Consider the following 20,046-nt stretch of genomic DNA (forward strand, 5'->3'; position numbering starts at 1 on the left):
GAGTTTGAGATCCTCAGGACAGTGAGAAGAGCATGCAGCAAGCTCACTGCCCTGGACTTCAAGAAAGCAGACTTTGACCTCTTCAGGAACCTCCTTAGTAAGGTTTCATGGGATACAGTCCTAGAGGGCAGGGGGGCCCAAGACTGCTGGCTGATATTCAAGGATCACCTGCTACGTGCTCAAGAGTGTTGCATCCCGACTAGAAGAAAGTGCAGCAGGAGGGCCAGGAGACCTCCATGGATGGACAAGGAGCTGCTGAGGAAACTTAGAGGGAAAAAAGAAGCTTATAGAAGGTGGAAGCAAGGACAGGCGGCCTGGGAAGAATACAGGAGCATTGCCCGAGAAGCTAGGGACCAGGTTAGGAAAGCTAAGGCCCAGCTAGAATTAAGTTTGGCAAGGGATGTAAAAGATAACAGGAAAGGATTCTATAGATACGTAGCAAATAAAAGACAGGCTAGGGACAATGTAGGCCCTCTCCAGAAGCTATCAGGAGAACTGGCTACCATGGATTTGGAGAAGGCTGAGGTTCTTAATGACTTCTTTGCCTCAGTCTTCACCAGCAAATGCTCTGACCACACAACCCAAGTCTTGGAAAGCAAATGCAGGGACTGTGAGAACGAAGACCTTAGGCCCACTGTAGGAGAGGATCAGGTTTGAGACCATCTTAAGAACCTGAACGTGCACAAGTCCATGGGACCTGATGAAATCCATCCACGGATCCTGAAGGAGCTGGCGAATGAAGTTGCTAAGCCACTGTCCATCATATTCGAAAAATCCTGGCAGTCAGGTGAAGTTCCCAATGACTGGAAGAAGGGCAATATAACCCCCATTTTCAAGAAGGGGAAGGTGGAAGACCCGGGGAACTACAGACCAGTCAGTCTCACCTCTGTGCCTGGCAAAATCTTGGAACAGTTTCTCCTGGAAAACATGCTAAGGCACATGAAAAACAACAAGGTGGTTGGTGACAGCCAACATGGCTTCACTAAGGGGAAATCCTGCCTGACCAATTTGGTGGCCTTCTATGATGGAGCCACGGAACTGATGGACAGCGGCAGAGCAGTCGATGTCATCTACCTGGACTTGTGCAAAGCATTCGACACTGTCCCACATGACATCCTTGTCTCTAAATTGGACAGACATCAATTTGATAGATGGACCACTCGGTGGATAAAAAACTGGCTCGATGGCCGCACGCAAAGAGTTGTGGTAAATGGCTCGATGTCCAGTTGGAAACCTGTAACGAGTGGTGTCCCTCAGGGATCGGTGTTGGGACTGGTCCTGTTCAACATCTTTGTCGGTGACATGGACAGTGGGATTGAGTGCACCCTCAGCAAGTTTGCCGACAACACCAAGCTGTGTGGTTCGGTTGATACGCTGGAGGGAAGGGATGCCATCCAGAGGGACCTTGACACGCTTGTGAGGTGGGCCGATGCCAACCTTATGAAGTTTAACCAAGCCAAGTGCAAGGTCCTACACCTGGGTCGGGGCAACCCCAGGCACTGCTACAGGCTGGGCAGAGAAGAGATTCAGAGCAGCCCTGCAGAAAAGGACTTGGGGGTGTTGGTTGACGAAAAGCTTAACATGAGCCGGCAGTGTGCACTTGCAGCCCAGAAAGCCAACCGTATCCTGGGCTGCATCAAAAGAAGCGTGACCAGCAGGTCGAAGGAGGTGATCCTGCCCCTCTACTCTGCTCTTGTGAGACCCCACTTGGAGTACTGCGTACAGTTCTGGTGTCCTCAACATAAAAAGGACATGGAGCTGTTGGAGCGAGTCCAGAGGAGGGCCACGAGGATGATAAGAGGGCTGGAGCACCTCCCATATGAAGACAGGCTGAGGAAGTTGGGGTTGTTCAGCCTGGAGAAGAGAAGGCTGCGTGGTGACCTCATAGCAGCCTTCCAGTATCTGAAGGGGGTCTATAAGGATGCTGGGGAGGGACTCTTCCTTAGGGACTGTAGTGGTAGGACAAGGGGTAATGGGTTCAAACTTAAACAGGGGAAGTTTAGATTAGATATAAGGAAGAAGTTCTTTACAGTGAGGGTGGTGAAGCACTGGAATGGGTTGCCCAGGGAGGTTGTGGATGCTTCATCCCTGGCAGTGTTCAAGGCCAGGTTGGACAGAGCCTTGAGCCACATGGTTTAGGGCAAGGTGTCCCTGCCCATGGCAGGGGGGTTGGAACTAGATGATCTTAAGGTCCTTTCCAACCCTTACGATTCTATGATTCTATGACCACCACAATGCTTCTTGTGTCCAATACAAACACTAAGAAAAAGGCCTGTGCCATACAACATTTTCTGCTTAAGTCATGACTGGGCATATACTGAACACTTCTTACCATCTGGTTCTTATAAAACTGAACAAAGCTAACCTCGACTTCACTGACACCAAAAACCTACAAATCACCAAACCCCTTGACTTTCCTTTAAAAAGAAACAATTTTATCAATATCAAAATCATGAGAAATAGCTTTAATTAGCACCCTTTAACCTCAAGGACTTGTTCAATTCAGAGATTTTCAAATCTAACCCCCACAAACATAAGGCAGCATGGACTACACAAAGGCCTCTAAGATCAAAGATAAATGAACTGAGGGCTGTTAAAGGCTATTCCAAAGCCAAAGGAAAGTCATGTTTTTATAGGGATGCAGGGCAAGAGAGGGAAGAGCACTGCCCTTGTGGCTTTTCTGTGCCACTTCAATTTATTGAAAGCTTTCTCTGTTAAAAGCTGTATGGTAAAATTCCCAGAATTTTCACTAGTCAAAAAAAGCATCGGACTTTCACCTGTATCAATTCTCTTGTGGACTGCAAGAACACAGGAGATTAAGCTATACTCAGAATCACCTTGCTTCTGAATTTCACCTGCCAAGAAAACTTGCTGACAAACAAACATCCTACCCTTTACAGTCAGGGCTCTGGTGTAAAAGCAGATGCTACTCTACTATTCCATCTACAGAAGAAATTGAAACTATTATGCCAGTACTACATATGATCCCACATTCAATAGGGAGCACATGTTGCAACTATACCAAGTACTTAGTATCTTTCTGAGGATATTCAGAGATCAGTATTTGCAGTGCCTTGATTTGTTTTCTTTCAATTAAGACTTCAAAATTAATGGCCTTGGATTCCAACATACTTCTTCAGTACTTTGGGTTTAAATATATGTGGAAGAAGACCCTTCTCAAAGTTTTATCTCCTGTTACTTCCATTGTCAAAACCAAGCACTTCCAAATCTGGATGCTCTACAAGACTAAAGGGAAAACATGCATGGAATAACCAGGAAGGGACTTGACAGGCAGCAGCTGAATCTCAAAAGGATTATCTACTACTGTAGAGACTTTAACTTATCAGCATGCAAGGGAAAATAATTTTGGAAGAACAATTCATTACGTATTTTAAATAATGCCAACTTCATACCAGTAAGAGCAAGCCTAAGTAGTTCATGTACACCTTCAGTTTGAGCATTAAAAGGTTTCTTAATCACAGGTAATTAATCATCTTGGTCTGATCAGTGAATATAAGGAGAAGAAAAACCACCACCCCAACTGGTTTTAAGATAGCACGAAAAAGATGTGACACTATCACCTGCAAAACAAGGTTTTCACTAAGTGGCAGCAGGATCATTTTCAGCTCTGCAGAGACACTCTCAATTGTTTCAAAACATACCTACAATCTCAGAGAGAGAATTCAGAGGAAGCAGTGCAGCTTCCAAGATAGCTTACGTGCTAAATCCCGTTTTTAGGAAAGATGCCTTATTTTCTGAAAAACCTTTCTGAAGCCTAAGTGGTAAAGTAGTAGAACAACTGAGGAAAAGCTTTATGTCTGTGGAAGTTTAAGTAGACATTAAGAACACACATCCTTTAGATCTTCAAGCTGTCAGATCATGCAAAAAGAAATCTTGCTTTCATGTAGATATCAACTTTTCTACATGAATGTTCAGAATTCTCCCTTCCAAGTAACTACATAATCAAGCTTTTCTGCAGAATTCTATAAAAGCCCCGTCTCAGCTTATACATGATTAAAAAAAAAAGCAATACATATAATGCCATAAGGTACCTTCCAAGCAAGACACTGGTTCCTAAAATTTGCAGCAAGGACATGTAATTTCAAACATTTCAGACACAGCTGTAAAAGGTATCCAATGTACTACTATGTCCTTCACATTTTCAACATCCAAATTTTATTTTATGACTAAAGATTTATTTCCGAAAGACTTACAGTAAGTTAGCTATAACCTGTTTCATAAAGACTAAAATACCCTTCAGCTTCCATTTTCTGCCTAGATAAAAGGAATTTATCAGGGTACAGAACAAAGAACTTTTTTTACATCACTTTTCCACACAGATTTTAAACTGCAAATCAGAGGACAGGCTAAAGTCTGGAGCAAATCTGTCCAGTTATGAATATGCAGTGGTGTTTCTTTTATCTTAGATCTTTCCTGTTTACTGGTCCCCAAAATTCTTCTAAGGGTTAAGGAGGCTCTGAGATCTGCTATAACTATTTTCAGTGCCACGGAAGACTTCTAAAGCCACGAATCTACGAAAAAAAGCGATTTTCGACTGCAGCACTGGAAAGGTGTATGACCTCTGAGACATTTCAGTACCACAAAGACACAAGCCTCTTCCTCTCAAGTTTCAGTACCACCAAAACACATGATCCAATCAGATCATTTCAGAATTGTATCTGACATTTCAATTCCCTTTAAGTTCTTATCTGTAGCAGTAAGTTTCAATACTAACAATATTTTTCCTACTTTCCAGCTGTTATGTACACGAACAGCTAAATACACCATTTGGAACCATCGCTTCAGTTTGAAGTTTAGTACACTTCTGTCTAGCCATTAAGACCTCTTTATCTTCCTTTATGGAAAAGTTAAGTACCAATCATAAAGCCTAACAGAAGCAGGGACACTTCTGTATTCATTAAGCAAATAAAAAAAATTCATCAAATTAGTCTTGCTCACACTTTGTGAGTTGTTCTTACATAACAAAGCTCAAGAAACCAAAGCAAGTTTTACACACCCCCACCTAGCAAGTCTCAACTTTTAGAAAACTGTAGTATCACACAGATAAGAACTCACCTGTGTTGTTTTACCAGACCCAGTCTCTCCAACCAGCACAAATGACTGATGCCTTATCAAAATATCTGTAAATCTTTCTTTATATTCCCAGACAGGAAGTTGTAGCCTTTTTTTCAGGATGTCATAGTATCGTGGTGTATGTGGTAGATTTGTGAAAGGGTTAATACTGTGTGGAATCATTGCTGGTTTTATGGTTTGTAACCCAGCAGATGCGTAATAGGTAGAGTTAGACGAAGGTCGCAAATCTTTTTCCTTGTCCCTTTCTCTGTCACGATCTCTATCTCTGTCACGATCCCTGTCGCGATCTTTAGAACGGTCATCACGGTCCCTGTCCCGGTCACGATCTTTCCTAAAATGAGTTAAGAGACACAGCAGAAAATGAGACACTTGAATATTTCAATGCAGAGCAAGAATTTAAATACAACGCAACTCTAAAGATATCTAGTACAAAGTGGATATAAACCAAATCTTTTAAAAAGCCTTGGAAACAGCTATCTTGAAGGGTAAGTATCAAAGAGTAACAGCACACGATGCATACCACATATTAAATGTGTAGTTACACTCATACATAAGCAGTTCCTCTCCTTACAGGCAAGACTGAAAAAAGCTACCACATGAAGAGAGCATCATCTTGACCCTCTTCATTTAATGACTATGAAGAATCAGCTGTACATTTTCTCACAGTTCTTCCCATCCCTACTTGCTGCTGCTGCAGAAAAGAGACCACCCAATCGCCTTCTTGCCTACCTACTACTAGAGAATGCTAATCCATAAAAATTAACTCAAGATGACAAACGAGCCCTGAAGTTTGATTTTAACGTCCTACAATTACTTTGCAGCTTTTTTTAATTCAAACTCTTCCACACAATTCTGACTCAATCAACTTTGATACACAGGTTCTGCAGTCTGAAACTTCAACGTAAAACCAGCCACTATAGTTCACAGAATCATGTAGCTTAGAAAAGACCTGTAAGATCATGTCCAACCATTAACCTAACACTACCAAGTTGTACCATCTTCTCAAGTATCACCTCCTACCACACACACTTAAAGCAACCAGCATCCATGTATTCCCATTCATTCTAAATACTGCCAAAAAAGGAAGTTCATTGCACTTGCAAAAGAAACACAGTATTATTTCACAGTAGCTGTCCACTCAATTTCATGGCTTTCTCATTCACATTTGTGGCTTTGATCTTAGTGGCAGTTTCCTATTTTGCAAATCCACGTATTTGTTCTTGCACGTGATCTCACTCTCCCTACAAATATTAAAACACTTGCAAAGGACATGGACCTGTTGTAGCAAATCCAGAGGCGGCTTACAAAGACGCTCAGAGGGCTGGAGCACCTCTTCGAAGACAAGCTGAGAGAGCTGGGCTTCTTCAGCCCGGAGAAGAGAAGGCTCCAGGGAGACCTTATAGCATCCTTTTAGTAGCTATAGGGGCTGACGAGAAGGCTAGAGAGGAACTTTTTACATGGGCATGTAGTGACAGGACATGGCGGAATGGCTTCAAGAAGACAGAGGGTAGATTTAGATACAAGGAAGAAATTCTTTACTACGAGGATGATGAGATACTGGAACCTTCTCTGGAGGTTGCTCAGAGAAGCTGTGGCTGCCCCATCCCCGGCAGTGTTCAAGGCCAGGCTGGATGGGGCTTTGAGTGACCTAGTCTAGTGGAAGGCGTTCCTATCCACGGCAGGGGAGCTGGAACTAGATGATCTTTAAGGTCCCTTCTACGATTCTATGAAATCCCGTTTGACCAGAGAACTATAGCTATACACTTCTAACAAAAATTCTAAGCTTACACTAATCCTGCACTTTGAAATAAGACCTGCTTTATCCCATCACATTTTGAACCAGTCAAAAAGTTAGTGGTATCTTTGCCTGCAAAACTGAGGATATTTTCAGCTTCTTTTGTGCATTATGTTAACTGAAATCCCATCAAAAAGGTAAAACAACAACGTTAACACCAGCTTTATAGTAAATGCACATATAAACATGTTTAGGAATAGCCACTAAGGCAAATCAAAGCCTCCCCCTCTTTACCAGCACTCAGGCATGCCTGAAAGAATGAGAACATTTCTAAAACCAACACCCCTGACCAACAGTCCCCTCCACAGCTTACTTTTTAACATGCAGCTGGTATTCAAATGTAACTGGTAAAGTAATAAGCGAATTCCTACCAATGAAGAAGATGACGTAACGAAGATTTTATCAGTACCGCCTTTCTAAATATTAAGTCAGAATATGCTGCACATTGGAAACAACCAGCACTCTTGTGTCTCGTGTATAAATGAATGCAATCCATGCAGGATGTATTTTCCCCCCCTCAATACTTCAACATACTATGACTTCAGAGGCTGCAGCAATAAGGCATTTTAGTATTTTAAAAAGAAGACTTGGTTTAACACCGAACCATTGAAAATCAAAGAGTACGAAACATCCTGTTTACTGTCACTTACCTAACACATTTGTATAGAGATTTTCCTAAAGCTCTGGACACTGAACTGTCTGAAAATTAAGGCCCTTGCAGAGCATTAACGTGAACCTAAGATACTATAGCTTCAACATTACTTCTAACATGGTCAAATATTGTACAAGCTAGGAATCTGTTCTTACTGTAAAATGCCAGGCAAATATTGCAGAACCCAATAGGTTCATATTCTCTGGTACAGAAGAGTTACCCCTGTTAAAACTGAAGAAACTAGGCTCTGTTATGCTATTTTTAATGTTAGAAGAGCCTACCAGCATGTACCAGACAGGAATAAAGCTTTGGACTTGTGGTTAATGAGCTATTAACAATCAGATTTTTAAGTGTTTGCAGGTACTGGGATAAACAAGGAAATAAAGGTATAAAGCAAATTAAGAATTGTACAGCCAGGGTAAAATACAACCACCTGGTAACAGCACACGTTTCAGTCAGGGGAAGAATAAGACACACTACCAATGCGTGGCAAGGATTGCCTTGTGTTTTGGTGGGGTTTTGGGTGTGCGTGCATGCTTTTTAAGGATTTTTATTCTTCAAAACACATGAACAAACTATTCCATAACCATTTATTTCAACAGTAAGTCTGGTGTCAGAAGCTTTTACATCACAAATCATTAAGTGTATATTCAGGTATGCTTCAGCCTCACATAAAGCAGTGTTACTGCTAAAATGAACAGACCTACACTGCTGCCAATCCTTCCCATGGGTTGTGTAAGAATTTCAACGGCCTTGTGAAGAACAAGCCCTCCCTAGACCCCCTCCACCAATGCTAATTCTAACCCATATCAATCTCCCAGACACTTGCAGCACAAGGGAGGAAGCAGCACTGCCACCTTCTGTGGTGGTAGCAATTTGTGCAGGCGTAAAGCGTAGATAAAAATACAACCCCAAGAACAAGATAGTGGATTAAATGGACTACAAATACAACCCAGAATGGAAAGTCCTGTTAATCCCCCATTTCTTCATTGAACTCTTACAGCTGTTTAACTGTACAAACAACAAACCTATCAAGTTCTACCTGTATTTCAGAACTAAAAAATCCAAGGAGGTTAATCAAGAAAGTTCTTTTTTGTTTTAAAAAAAGAGAAGCAGGGACAACCAGATCTCAACATAGAAAAAAAATACAATGTTAACATGCCCTCAAATACTTATCACTTTATAGCAGCACTTCCCCCACCCCAAAGTTTCCCATCTCCCATTACTACTGAATCTTAGCAGACACATCCACACTCCTTTGGCCAACAGGGCAGAAGAGGAATGACAGTTATGCTGACACATGAATTTACTAAACTTTCTAAAAATGCAACTTGGCAGTTCTTCATTTATGAACTGTCATATTTAAGTTATTTGTCATTACTGCATAGAGAAACTGATCTCAAACACAGAAATGAACAATAAAGGAATTATAATTTAATCACATTTGTCTTGTGCCGGAATCCCGTAACAGTATCCATAATCAGAAGGGGCTGGGGTTTGGGGTTTTTTGCTTCATTTTTCAAGTAGTCTGATCTGCTGCTTTCACTTCCTTATGTCCACACATTCATATATATACACACAGATGCAAAAGAAATGCTGTAGCAATCACTAAAAGAATGAAAAGTATATAAAAATTAAAAAGGAAGCAGAAGGCACAAGGTAAAACCACTGAGCATCACAGTGAAAGTCTTAAGCACATCTAATAGAACATCAGTGTTACTTCTCCATTACTAGACATGGCCACAGTTGATGCAAGAAAAGCCAACGCAGGTAGAGAAAGAATTCTGTTCATATATAAAAAACAACACACAAGTAGTCTGACCTATGTAGCCCACTAACACAGGAACTATGATGTTACAACAACCACCCAAGTTCCGCATGTTGGGGGGGAGGGGAGAGGAAATCATAGAATCCTGGAATGGTTTGGGTTGGAAGGGACCTTCAAGATCACTCAGTTCAAACCCTCTGCCATGGGCAGGGACACTTCCATTAGACCAGGTTGCTCAAGGTCCCGTCCAACCCGGCCTTGAACACTGCCAGGGATGGGGCAGCCACAGCTCCTCTGGGCAACCCGTTCGTGTCTCACCACCCTCATAGTAAAGACTCCTCATCACTAATCTAAATCTTGCCCCTTCCAGTTTAAAGCCATTCCCCTTTGTGCTATCACTACATGCCCTTGTCAAAAGTCTCTCTTCAGCTTTATGCACTGGAAGGCTGCTCTAAGGCTCTCCTGAAGCATTCTCTTCCTCAGGCTGAAGAACCTCAACTCTCTCAGTCTGTCCTTCAGAGGAGAGGTGCTCCAGCCTTCTGAGCATCTCTGTGGCCCTTCTCTAGGCTGACCCCAACAGGTCCACATCAAGAAGGATGTGGGATCCCAAAGCTGAACACAGTACCCCTGGAGCAAAGGGGGGAAATAACCTCCTAGTCACACTTCTTTTGATGCAGCCCAGAACACTGTTGCCTTTTTGAGCTGGAAACGCACACTGATAGCTCATGTTAAGCTTCTTATCGACCAACAGCCCCAAGACCTTCTCTTCAGGACTGCTCTAAATCCAGTCAGACTTTAAACAGTACAAATGCAGTTCAAACAAGCACTGTAACCAAAAACCTTTCATGTAATTCCCATTTTTCCAAAGAGGTTTTTACTTCATAGATGATACTTCAATACTGGAGGAAAGAAGATGTCATGCCGATTCTTAAGGTTGCGCCAGGCTGTTGGCCTGGCATCGCTGCCATGTGGAGCCACACATACCAATACAGGCCTCACTTAAAAAGAAACTAAGAAAATACAAGGTAATGTGATGCAACTTTCATATTCAGTCAGGTGACCTGGTTTGAATGAAAGATAAACTACTATTCTGCATGTGAAATGGAATGAGCTAATTCAGTTTAATCCAGCATCCAAGGAGCTAATTCAGTTTAATCCAGCTCCAAAACCAAATAGATTGCACAAAGGCACTCCTGGCACAGAGGAAGACATGCACACACATGCTATTAACAAGAATCTCTCTGTGCAACTTCCTTACAGCCTTCCATAAGCTATAAAACTGAGCCACCCTAAAATAAAGCAAGACAATGCAACATAACTACATCTTGTGCTACATGAAATAAGATTCCAACCAATATTAGAAATAATTATGCTTAATAATTATGCTTATGGTGACTTGTTCTCAGTACTATGCCATTTAACACTTTCATTGGATGAGTAGGGTACAAAGCAGGGGCACAAGACCAGCACTTGCGTCTTCAGGTGCCATTATGGTCAAAGACTTCTGGTTTAAAAGTGTTACTACTGGTGGGAACTCATTTCAATAGATACAAAATGGCAAGACTATAGTCCAGGAAGACAGTAATCAGTAAAAACAATGCCAAATAAAACCATACCAAAACTATAAATCCCATCAACATACAAACAAAGAAACACTGCACTATGATTATCTATATAGCCAACTATGACAGTTTCACCACATTCTAATAACACCCAGTTTGAGCATGACCATTTGAAAATGTTACAAAAATCTCTATGGACAAGAACAGCTGCATACCTCCAACTTCTCTGCATGCACAGAAGAGCTATTTCAACTTCTGGTAAATTGTGCAAAAATGTATTAAAGGAGATAAACAGCTCAAATATTGTATTTAGAAACATAAGATTATGGTGATCCTCCGTACAGGGAATAGATGCTCAATAATATTCAGGTTTGTTTATCAGAGAAAAATGCAACAAACTGTAGGGGCCAAAAACTGAAGCTATACAAGTTCGCCTTCAAAAAAAAAAAAGGGGGGGGGGGGGGCAAGTTTTGCAAAGACTGTTTCTCAGGGAACACTAACTGCTACAGCAGACTTGGAGTTATTGCAAGCTTTGAGAGTAAGATTAAGTATTTTTCTTGGATAAACACTGTAGTACAAAACAATGCTGTTGGACTTTAGAAGTAGATTAATTCACGGAAGTCTTCTGTGCTCCACCAAGAAGAACACACGAGATAAACGTAGTATTTGTGTTCCTTGAGACTTCAGAAATTTAAAGAGCCACCTGTCTTCCCCCCCGCCCAATTATGCAGAGAAGGCTCTAAAACGACGGTGTATAAAAGGACTGCAGCAGGGTATTATCTGTGTTCCAGAGATTTTAATGAAAATCTGCTCAAGCTTGTACAGCAGTCCTAAAACTTTCACCTCTGCAACTAAGACAGACATATAATTCCTCCTCTAACCCCTGCCCCAAAACCCACCTCCCCATCGATTGGTAAAGTCAAGTATCACCCTGCCGGTTACCGAGTGAAAAACGTTAACAAAGGAATAACGTTCCTACACGGGCAGGCACTAATTATACAAGCGGAACAAACCTCATGCTGACCTCTAGGGCTTCATCTACCAGACCTCTCAAACCAGAGAGGGTAAAAGGAAACAAACAAAAAAGGAAGAAAAAGAAATAACGAGGCAAAAACGGGAGAGAGCCGCAGACAAAGCCGGGCGCGGGGAGTGGGCCGAGCAGCGCGCCGCCCCCGGCTCCGCCGCGCCGGGAGCCCAGCCCAGCCCGCCCCAGCGCCTGGACCGGCGGCTTCCTCCCCTTCCCCCTCTCAGCGCCGCCACACGAGGCTCTCCCCGCCCGCTCCCCGCCGCCATCCGTCTCCTCCGCCCCACCGAGGGGCCCGGCCCGACGGAGAGGCCAATCCCGCGCCCGGGCCTAGCGCTTCCGAGAGCCGCCGAGGCCCCTGGGCCTGCCCAGACAAGGCGGCGCCGCCGGGGCCTCGCCGCGGGGCTTCGACCGCTGCAACCCTCTCCTCCCCCCGGCACGGCGGCCGCCCAGCTCCCCGCGGAGACCCTGCCCCGCCAGGGGCGGCCAGAGCCGAGGATGGGGAGCGGATTGCGCGGCAGCTGCCGCGATCCCCCCACCCCCGCCACAGGCCGCGCTCCCCCCGCTGGGCCGCGCCGCCCCTTACCCGTCGGTGGAGCGTTTCTTGCTGGAGCTGTAATCGTCCCCCAGATCTAAGCGGTGGCGCTTGGACATGGCGGCGGCGGCGGCGGCGGCCGCTCGGTGCGCCGGGCGGGCGAGATGGCAGCGCTGGCTGCGGCGGGGCGCGCTCTCCGCTCCGTGAGCAGTAGCGACGGCAGCGGCGCCGCGAGGCCAGGCGCAGCGGATAAAATGGCGGCCGGAAGGAAGCGCCGGGGCTGCGCGCGGCGAGGCGCGCGCGGGAGGGCGGGGGAGCAGTGAAGAGGGTGGAGCGCGCGCGCTCAAGGGCCGCGCCTCTCCCGCTGAAGCGGCGGCGCCGGGTCCGCCATGATGGTGCCGCGGAGGCGCAGGGCGGCTGAGGGGCGGGGCGGGGCAGGGCAGGGCAGGGCAGGGCAGGGCAGGGCAGGCGGAGCGCACGGCCTCCGGCGGCGAGGCGCGACCCCCTGTTAGGCCTGGCTGCCTGGGCGCTGCCGTTGGTGCCCCGCAAGAACACAGTCATAGAATCAACTGGGTTGGAAAAGACCTTTAAGATCATCAAGTTCAACCGTTACCCCAGCACTGCCAAGGCCACCACTGAACCATGTCACTGACAGCCTCATCTACATGGTTTTTGAATGCTTCCAGGAACATATTCCACCACTTTCCTGAGAAGCCAACACCTGATCACCCTCTTGGTGAAGGAAGTTTTCCTAATACCCAGGCTAAACCTGGCACAGCTTGAGGCCATTGCCTCTTGTCCTATCTCTTGTTACTGGGGAGAAGAGACCGACCCCACCTTGCTACAACCTCCTTTCAGGTAGTTGAAAAACCTCTCTCCTCAGGGGTTCCCATTTTCCCTTACTGTTAGCCCAGGTATTCGTTCAGTGGAATGGGAGTTCCCAGAGGGAGTTTAAACCAGGGTAACTATCTTGGTAAATCTATTTTAGGCTGCTACAGATTTCCATGGGTATGTAAGCCTTGCATGCGGAAAAGGCAATCTTTCAAGCCTCATCTGTAGCAGCAGAAATATTGGATAACCAGGGATGTTAAAGCTGCATACAGCCTTTAACTATTCGAATGTCAACAATAAATATTCATGGCAGTGTATTTCGTGAGGAAAAAATGAACTGTCTTTCAAAGACCAAGAAACATTAGTTTTTGCACTTTCTCTTGTTTGTCTACTGTGCCTATGGAAGGTTACCAGGGCAAGGAAAGCCTGCAATCACAACACAAACTCCAGCAGACCAGTTTAGTTCTACTACATTAAAGCCTTCTACACGTGAGCATGGCTACAGTGGCATTTAGTTACACAATTCCTGAAGTGAAACAAGACACATGAGTTCAAGCACCATTTCCTCACTACAGTTAGGTTTTGCTTCAACAGTTACAGCTGAAATTATTTTTCACATTTCCAAGCAGCATAACCACCAGCAGAAGACTACAAGTTTAAGCCTGGTCTGAAAGAGTTGGTCCGGAAGAGTTGTTTCTTGTTCACCTCTTAAGAATCCGATTAACCATCCACACAAGCAGCATTCATCTTCTAATGGAAGGCACAGATGAGCCCAAGCAGGAGAAGATGAAGTCAGGCAGATGAGGAGATGCCTCTAACAACCATGTCTTCAGGTCAGAAAGCACACTTAGTGCTCACCGAGCAGCCTTTGCTCTCACACAACTTCCTTCAGTAATTTCTGCTCTTTCCCAGCACTAAGTCTCAGCAGCTGCTTCGCCTTCCAGTGTAGGCACTTTATACCTCAGCACAGCTCATAAGAGCTAGTCTTTAAGAGCTTCTGGAAAGGCAAGAGGCACTGCTCTTCATACACCTCACAGCTATTTTGAGAATATCAACTACTGGATGTTCTCTTCTCTATTCCTCCTCTCTCTGTTCCCGGTCTATTTTATGCTCCTTCACCACCAGTGGAGTGATTTAAATTCGTACCATAGACAGGTAACTTTAAGACAGAAATTAAAGGCATCTCTCTTCATCTAGGTACCTTTGTTGAAAAACATGCACTTTGCAAGGCTTGCTTCCATCACTCTTCACAGCCCTCCTGCCAGAGATTACCACGACTTTGTTCACTACTTGAACGAGCACTCATTCCCTAAGCATTTTGGTCAAAGGAATTGGGTTAGTTCAGATGTTTTAAATAATAATTTTTTGTTAGCTCAATCTTACTGTGAGAGCAAAGGAGCATACCCATAAATGGTTCAGCTAACAAGTATGAAAGTGGTCAGGAAAGAGCATCTAGCAGCAGTGACCTGTTCAACAGGTACAGCCAGGTCAGCAAGCAGGTATTTGTCCATAGCTTCATGTTCCAAAGATTTTCTGGGATTACATCAATGTAACTACTCAAATATTTAATTTAGACAGGTCCTTAGGTTATGTTCTTTAATAGAAGTGCATTCCTGTCCCTAATTTTAGATAATACAACAAAATGGCACCCACAGCTCAACTGGAGTTCTAGACACTAGTGTAATAAAAATAACATTTTCCTGCTTAGAGTTATCAACCAAAGTAAATATTCTTGGAAAACTAAATTTTGAGTTTCTCCTGTGAAGCTGGAAGTAAATTTTCAAGTTATACTACAAAAAACGCTGGAATAGCTATGTCAGAAGTTGCCAGGGAATAAATGTTACAGGGTGTCTATCCCAAATATCAAGCTGATTTTTTGTGATGCTGTGCTAGTGTACACAGAGCTGTGTTCCCAGAAGGGAGCTAAGGGAAGACTTCCTACATATCTGCCCAAGTGGATTTTAGATTATGTCTCAAACAAAACCAAATGATTATTAAAACAGAGTGAATAGTACACATTTAGCTTCTCATGAGAGAAAAAAATAGTGGCTGGGTCTCCCAGAAGGTGGGAAAATAGGGGAAGAAAGTAAAAGCATGACATGTTATTTGGGATGAGCAGCTACTGCTGTGCATTTCTCAGAAGACAGCATCTGGCCAGCAACAGGAGCCTGCAGAGCTACACATTCCAGATCTCGATTGCTCCTCCCTATGCAGAGCAGCATAAAGCTACCTGTGGTCTTGCTCCACGTTACTATATGGCCAGCACCAGAGAAGTTTCTGCTTTAGGAGGTAGGAAAAAAGGAGCAAGTGTCTCAGGGGGTGTAAGATCTTAGGCTTAAACTATATCTTAGTGGCAAATGCAGAAGAGAAGGGAGGTAGATTGTATGTTACTTGGGATGAGCAGCTACTTGAGTGTTGTGCCCCAGACTGATACCCCACATACAGCTTCACTCTGGTAGCAACTTTGCAAACTCCTCAACTTGTCCTCCACCCAACCATGCTTTGAGCTATATGACTGCATAATAAATGATCTAGTCCCATCTCAAAGAGTTTACAATGTAAGGCCTTCATCCTGCAAGCACACACATGCCTTATTTTCCCAATGCAAATAATCCTTTTAACTTCAAAGGGATTACTAAGAGTAGCAAAACTAAGCATGTAGGTAAATGTTCGCAGGATCACAGCCTAAATGTAAGATGAGAGAAGAAAAAAAGATTGGTAAGCACAAATTGACATAATGACAAAGTGATAAGCATTACGTCAAAAGCCTGAAGGATGAAAGGAATGTGTAAAATAGGGCATATTTAAGCATATTTTCTGCCTTTGCAAAGGCATTTGTTAAATAAGAGGTTTTCTATTTCCCCCCCAAAAGTATTTTATATCCATCTATAAAAATGAAAATCTTAGATTACTGAAACAGGAGACTTTTATATCAGTTGCCGTTTGACTACCTACTCGTCTACTCTCCATTTCTTACCCTAGTTTTAAAAAGTATACTCATTGGTATAAAAATCCTCTTAGCCAATTTCCAGTGAATATTTCTTTGCTTTTAGTATGTGCCTAATACTAACTATGCTGTTTGGGTTGAAAGGAGCATTAACATTTAAAACATTATTTCTAAGGTACTAATTTTTTTCTGTTTGTGCATTGTCTTCTCCCCAGAAGCATAAACATGGGTCTCAGACAAGCCATAATTTAAAGACCTACCCTTGATGGGGTGAGGTTTCTGACAGAGAAGTCTGGTGTCACAGTTTAGGATATTATTGACTGTAGCTAATTGCTTCACCTCTTTCCTGGAGATTACCAATCTATCCAGTCTAGCATCTTAGTTGAAACACACCTTCTTAACTGGCTTAAGTTGAAAGAGGGCATGGCGAAGTGAAACCACAAACCACCGCTGCAATGGAAGCCATAATGATAAGCAGAGTTGTAAGACAGACGTCTAGGAGAGGTTAAATCTGCTAAAGCTTGTGTGTTAGAGCCCGAAAACCTCTGTAGTACATACTTCTTTTATGGCTGGCTGATTTGTGGTAGACCCTGAACTACAGTCTTATGTACTCCCAATGCAATGGCCACACTTGCACTGCCACTGTATTTTTCTTTTTTTAATAGTTTGCTTTTTAGAAACAAGTTCAACTCCTATATTTGATGAATCTACAAAGCATGATATTAAATAATTCCCTGCAAAATATGAAAAGGAAGTATGTCTCTTAATTATCATTGCAATCGCTATTTTAAAATTATAGAGATATATAAAAATGGGTTGTACCTTTTGAAAATTACTCAGGATCCTTAAATGCAAATGCTTATCACAGACAAGCTCTCATTCTGCCCTCCCCCACCAAGCCCATGTGAATAAATGGATATTATCCTCATGTTCTGTCATATCATCAGAGAAAGAATACTTGAGACAGGAACACACAATCAGTGTGTTTAAAAATGTCAGACTTCCACATTTTTTAAATTTAAAAATATGAAGATGAATACATGAACTGATCTCAATTTCTGCAGTGAAGAAAAGAGGCAGCTACTCTGTAATTACAGAAGCTAAACTTTGCAACACTTCAAATATATATAAATCAACACTTTGAATTGCTCTGGGAAGTACGCTGTAGGAAGCCAGCATGGCAACAGCAGTATTGCCATGACAGCAAACTTCACCAGCCATACAGGCGTTATGTGAATTTTGTGAATGGCTATTAAACGTTATCCCATATGGGACCCGCCACTGTGACTAGGTCTGCAGGTCGGAAAAGCCTGAATGATTTCTGTAAAGTTTCATAAAGAAGAAAAACAAGAGTGAGAAAGATTAAGGAGAAAGAGATTGCAGGGTTTGTATCTCCTAGAACACTACCCGGAGTGACAGTTCAGTTTTTAAAATAAATGCCATTCTCTAGAAGGAAATACCTGGTTGTAGACAACCAGCTGCTCTTCCGAGCCCCTCAGTCACCTCTTAAGGCCTTATGATCACATTTAGAGCCCCCAGCGAAACCTTGCAAGAGCAAGTATTCACTATGTGCTTTAAATATAAATCAAAAAATTAGTGTAATTGTAAAACATCACCCCTGAGTAAATTAGGTTAGATGTCTAATTTGCATTCACTATACATGGAATTCATATATTGTTTTCATAACTTCTAGGTCTTCATGGTAAAGTGGCATTGTTTAATATCTTCTGCATTCAGAAACATCTGAAACTACAGACTAACGTGTTGTATGTGAAGGCAGTTTATCTTTTAAGCTCTTTAGAATCTAACTGCTTTCCATGCTAAGTCTGAAATCTTGTTAGAAGCTCCTTAAATACAAGGCGTTTTTAGGGAGTAGTAACTATTTAATGGGGAACTGTTTAAGGTCAGAGAAGACCACAATTTCAAGCTTGTTTGGTTTTGTGCTGGAATTTTGGAAGAAGAGCAAATGCATGTTTTTCAGGTGGCACTTCTTTTGTGAACATCTGATTGTTGCCTGCATTTTCTTTGCAAATTTTTCACATCAGCAGAAGGAAAAAATGTAGTACGTAGGTAGATATTTTTCATTCCTTTTGTACTGAATGCAGACACCTCTATTCACTGTTGCATTAGCTCCTTAAGACTTTTGTAAGTCCTGTCTTTAATGCAATCTGTAAAGCATTCATATTCATGCCTAAGATTAGGCTTGCTGGATCTACTAGTAGTACTACACTGAATATCTGCTTAAGTATTAGGAAATTAATTTGCTTAGTTTCTGCTATCAGTATAGAGCATATGCAGTTTCAACAAGCTGAGATTACAGAAAAATGGTGAGCAGTGAAATAGGTGTCTAGAAACCTCCACTCCATGGGCTCGTAACATCTAAAGTGATAAATAGTAATTCTTATCTTCATAGTAAGTTCCAGACTACATAACCAAATAATAGCAGTAGAAAATTAAACACACTAAAAATCCATCATATCGAAGAAATAGTTTATGGCAAACTGTAAACATCAACAATCGTACCTTGCCCAGCTGGGCCCAATTTTTTAACAAATGGTCTTTCTTTATTCTTTCCCCAGATGATGAAAACTTTTTCACCCAATTGTGTTAAAAGTCCAATTGCAGAAAAATCCTCAGCAGCCAGTGAGAACCCTGAAAGCAGATTTAAACTTCTGCATCTGTGTAACCTCCCTCTTGACAACTTGCTACCATAAAGCCCCAGCCTTGTACAAGTGCGATTGTTTATTAGTGTGTATCATTCTTCTAACCCCAGGCCCCCAGGGAGTAACAACCTTTTCATAATCTGAAAACCAGTACAAGGGTCCTAAAGGAGCCGAAAGAAGACATTGGCTAAGTTTTGCTTTTTTTCTGGGGGTGAGGGAGTGGGGATTATTGCACTATTATATTACATTTCATATCCCGTAATAATATCTTTCTCTCTAATGAGCAAGACTATTCCGAAAGGGAAAGGAGAGGGTGCTGCTAGAGCTGCTCCTTGTGAAAACAAAAGAACTGATACAATACTGTGGTGAGTGACCTTCTTTGTAGAGATAGAGCAACTCATCTCTCAGCTGGAGACAAAGGATGCTATACTTGCAGCATTTTTTAAAATTATAACAGCCATATCTAGGTTAACATAAAGAACTGTCTCAGGTGCCCTTAGGCTTGCTTTTGTCTTTAGAGTAGTGGTGACCTTGTCTTCTACACAATTCTGCCTTTGCAGAGGCGAGCCATATGTGTGAGCTCTCTCTTGTCTTAATACTGAGCCTGCTCTAGAGACACAGGATAGTAGATCTATACGTGTGCAGGCTGAATTTATTCTGTGACTGCTGCTTTCTGCCCAGACCTGGAAAGCACTGGGAAAGAGGATGGTGAGGAGCATGCTGTTGCCATAGTCTTGCTCAGACTTTTTGGACCTGGACTGCATAACAGATAACTTGTCCTGAAGGCAGCAGTTTGCTTTCAGGCTTCATTTTCTAGGGCCCCATTTTGTATCATGTCAGTGAACATTTCCTTGTTAAAGGAGATGGCTCCAGAAGAGAGAATGACCAGGACTCGCCTGTGCTTGTTAGGTGTTATGCAGCCTACATGGCCTAAATAAAGCAGTGCTGGTTCGAACTTCATTTTGTCTTTTAGGAATGTGTAATACTATATTAGAACAGTACTGCACTATTACTGTAATACTATCATAACAAGGAAGGCAGGATTAAGGTTATCACAGCTAAAGAAATGCTTTCTTCTGCAATTTTAACATTTTTCTGAAGTACCTGCTGTCTAAGCAATGGTACATGAAATATGTAACATACAGCCCAGGCTTATGTTATATTTAACATGCAGC

General features: G+C 42.9%; 1 protein-coding gene across 1 annotated transcript in view; it reads right to left on the minus strand.

Moving 5' to 3' along the window:
- The window catches only part of DHX15 (DEAH-box helicase 15), a 49,311-nt gene extending 36,609 nt beyond the window's left edge, over nt 1–12,702 (minus strand). The window contains exons 1-2 of the mRNA XM_030491575.1: nt 12,482–12,702; nt 5,077–5,425 (exon numbers count right to left, since the gene is read on the minus strand). Coding sequence (XP_030347435.1) covers nt 5,077–5,425; nt 12,482–12,549 — 417 coding nt within the window. The 5' untranslated portion in view covers nt 12,550–12,702. The remainder of the gene's footprint in view (nt 1–5,076; nt 5,426–12,481) is intronic.
- Between the last annotated feature and the right edge of the window lie 7,344 nt (nt 12,703–20,046).

The sequence above is a fragment of the Strigops habroptila genome, chromosome 7 (genome assembly GCF_004027225.2).
Source record: "Strigops habroptila isolate Jane chromosome 7, bStrHab1.2.pri, whole genome shotgun sequence".
In the NCBI taxonomy this organism is placed as follows: Eukaryota; Metazoa; Chordata; class Aves; order Psittaciformes; family Psittacidae; genus Strigops; species Strigops habroptila.